Source organism: Brassica oleracea, chromosome C5 (assembly GCF_000695525.1).
Source record: "Brassica oleracea var. oleracea cultivar TO1000 chromosome C5, BOL, whole genome shotgun sequence".
NCBI lineage: Eukaryota > Viridiplantae > Streptophyta > Magnoliopsida > Brassicales > Brassicaceae > Brassica > Brassica oleracea.
Window position 1 is genome coordinate 31829534 of NC_027752.1, and position 2641 is coordinate 31832174.

The 2641-nt window shown below is 34.5% G+C and overlaps 1 protein-coding gene across 1 annotated transcript; it reads right to left on the minus strand.

Moving 5' to 3' along the window:
- Positions 1-224: 224 nt before the first annotated feature.
- On the minus strand, positions 225-1434 carry LOC106293821 (putative cysteine-rich repeat secretory protein 17). The gene is made up of 2 exons (XM_013729461.1): positions 925-1434; positions 225-751 (listed from the first exon to the last, which is right to left on the minus strand). The coding sequence occupies exons 1-2, from the start codon at positions 1237-1239 to the stop codon at positions 305-307; spliced, it is 762 nt and encodes a 253-aa protein (XP_013584915.1). The 5' UTR covers positions 1240-1434; the 3' UTR covers positions 225-304.
- Positions 1435-2641: the final 1207 nt, after the last annotated feature.

Genomic DNA, 2641 nt, shown 5'->3' on the forward strand with positions numbered 1-2641 from the left:
GAAAAGAACACCAAGCACAACATTTGCATGAAAAGATCAGTTTCGGATAAGGATCATAGCGGATTAGTAATAATTTTGCAAGTAAGGCTTTGATAAAAAGCATGATAATTTACTAATTTGTTTAAATTGTCTTTGAGCATATGGCATATATATGTGCATATGTAAAAATTTGATTCATCAGTAGCTTCCGTAATAATTTGTAATTTTTTATTTAATAAAAGTGATTTTATCCAGAAAAAAAAGAAACCTTATGATATAATAAAGTTTACACTAACTGAATCTTATTTTAATACTTTTAGCTCTTTTAAATATTACGGACCTGCTTGGCAATAAAAGGGTAAAACTCAAGCCTAAAAGTACAGCTCCTGCCTACAACTCTCGCTCCTCGCATATCATTCACGCAAACTTGAAAATGAAATCTATTATACAACACACACTCCTGACAAGCTTTTCGCGATAAGTCTACCGCACACTGCACCATTCCATATATCATATCACCCTTGTACCGCTTCTCCCCCACAGAGTACAGTGTGTAATTATCTCCAGTGGTGGCTAATTTCGTCAGATCGCCAATGAGAATATTCCAAACTTGTATAAATGTGACTCCATCTTCTACCACCTTCTTCGCGTTGGACATACAAAAGTTATTGTCGTAATCGATCTGCCCAACAGAATATTTGGAATCCATCGAAAGAAGACATTGGTCATACCATATTATCTTCCCCTTGTACCATGGACATCTCCTACGAAGCTGTAATATACATGTATCCGCGCCACAATCAATAACGGGATTGCACGAGGCTAATTAACATATATAAAGTAGTTTTTTTTTGGTCATATGCTAAGACATAATCAAAAGCTGTACGTGCGCAGCTTTATACAAATTAAAACAATAACTAATCAATAATATTGAGGTGACATTACCGCAGCGAGGGCGGTGACAAAACAGTCGCGGCACTTGGGCCCGTAGGAGTCGCCGCGGCACTGGAGGATAGCGGTAAAAGTAGAATCGCCAAAAAGGTCGTAACCTCTGATACTGTTTTTATAGAACATTTTCATGATGTTTTTAAAAAGTTTATCGTACTCACTTCCCAACTTGTATTTTCCTTGATTAACCAAGCATGTGTGGTTGAGATACTCATTGGTCACGTTTAAGGACAATTTGCTGTTTATAAGGAGTAGTTGTATGGCCGAGACATAGATCAAAATGATGCGTGATACAGAGGATGAAGAGTACATTATTTTGAATTATTTTTGTCAAAAAAATTTCTATAGATGGTTCGTTGAGATTGATGTTTATGGACGAGTCTCATAGGGATTTGGTTACTGAGATATATATGATTTTTATATATCTATGGTTTTTTGTGGTTACCCAATACGAAATTTGTTTTCAAAGGTCAGTTTGTAGAAAAGGATGTTTACACTTTGTAAGGACAGGAGAGAAGAGTTGAAGGTTGAGACTTATTTGGCGACAAGAGGGCCGACAAAAATGTAAAAGCTGAGAGGTGTGAATCAGTTCACACGATTCGTAAGGTGCAAACAGCAAACCAGAAATGAAGGAATTCATTGTTAATTATTTTTCTTTTTTTTTTGTTCCTTTTTTAAATAAAAATCTATAATATTAAAAGGTCTTATTTGCCAAATAACCAAAAAAAAATGAAGTTCCATTTTTTGGAGAGATAGTAGAGAGAGAGATAGGAAGAGAAAGTACGAGAGATGAGGTGTTTTTAGTTAATTAGTTAGTGTACTTTGGATTTTTTTGTGTACATAGCGGCAAATTTCCCATATTAAAACAACAATTTTTTTTTTTATGAATCAACATCCCATTCATTTTATTTATTAAAACAACATTCCATTATGAATTAACATTTATAAAGCATCTGATTGCAATGTTAAAAGAGTCTTATGAGTGGCCAAGTTTTGCAACTAAATTGGAGGTGATAAAAACCCTTCAAATATGCTTTCCATATTTCAAGATCACTCACATTTCAAAAACGCAAAATGGAATTTTGGTTTCTTTATCTAAGACTACGAGATCTTTCTATAGAGAGCGTTGTTACTTTGGTTGTTTGATTCCGGTTTGATTACCCAAACCACCTCAAGTTTGAGTAATAGAATAGTCGTTCGATGTAAAAAAAAATATTTTTTTTATTAAAACAACATCCCATTAATTTTCCTTTTATATTACAAGTGTGCTTATGAATCCTAAAATGTGCACATAAATAGATTTAAGATTATGGAAACTTTGTGGACAAGTTAGCTATAAAAATAAATATTAGGCCATGATCAATTTTAGAAAATGAATGTTTTTTTTTAACACTGAAATACTTCATTAACTGATAGGACCAAACGGACCAAGCAACAACGTTTGGGAAACATCCGAAACAAAAGAAAGCGATAAAAAATACTTGCTGGAAACAAATACAGATATACCAGTAGGTACCACAGCAAATTGGATAAAAATAAAGGAATAAAGATGTACTTCGGTTCCTTCCTGCCAAAAAGATGGATCTGGCCTAAACTCCCCTCTCATGTTGAATCATCTGATCAAGCCAAAGGGGACCCCAGGCGCAACATAAGATTGTGTACGAGCACCTGAGACCACACTCTCTGCTATAGTTGTGGCAACTCTGTTCTTGTG

Bases quoted from the DNA above. Each gene is read 5' to 3' on its own strand.
- LOC106293821 (XM_013729461.1), bottom strand. From the start codon at position 1,239: ATGTACTCTTCATCCTCTGTATCACGCATCATTTTGATCTATGTCTCG. The intron at 752-924 runs GTAATGTCACCT...TGTATATTACAG, and splicing joins TTGTCACCGCCCTCGCTGCG to CTTCGTAGGAGATGTCCATG.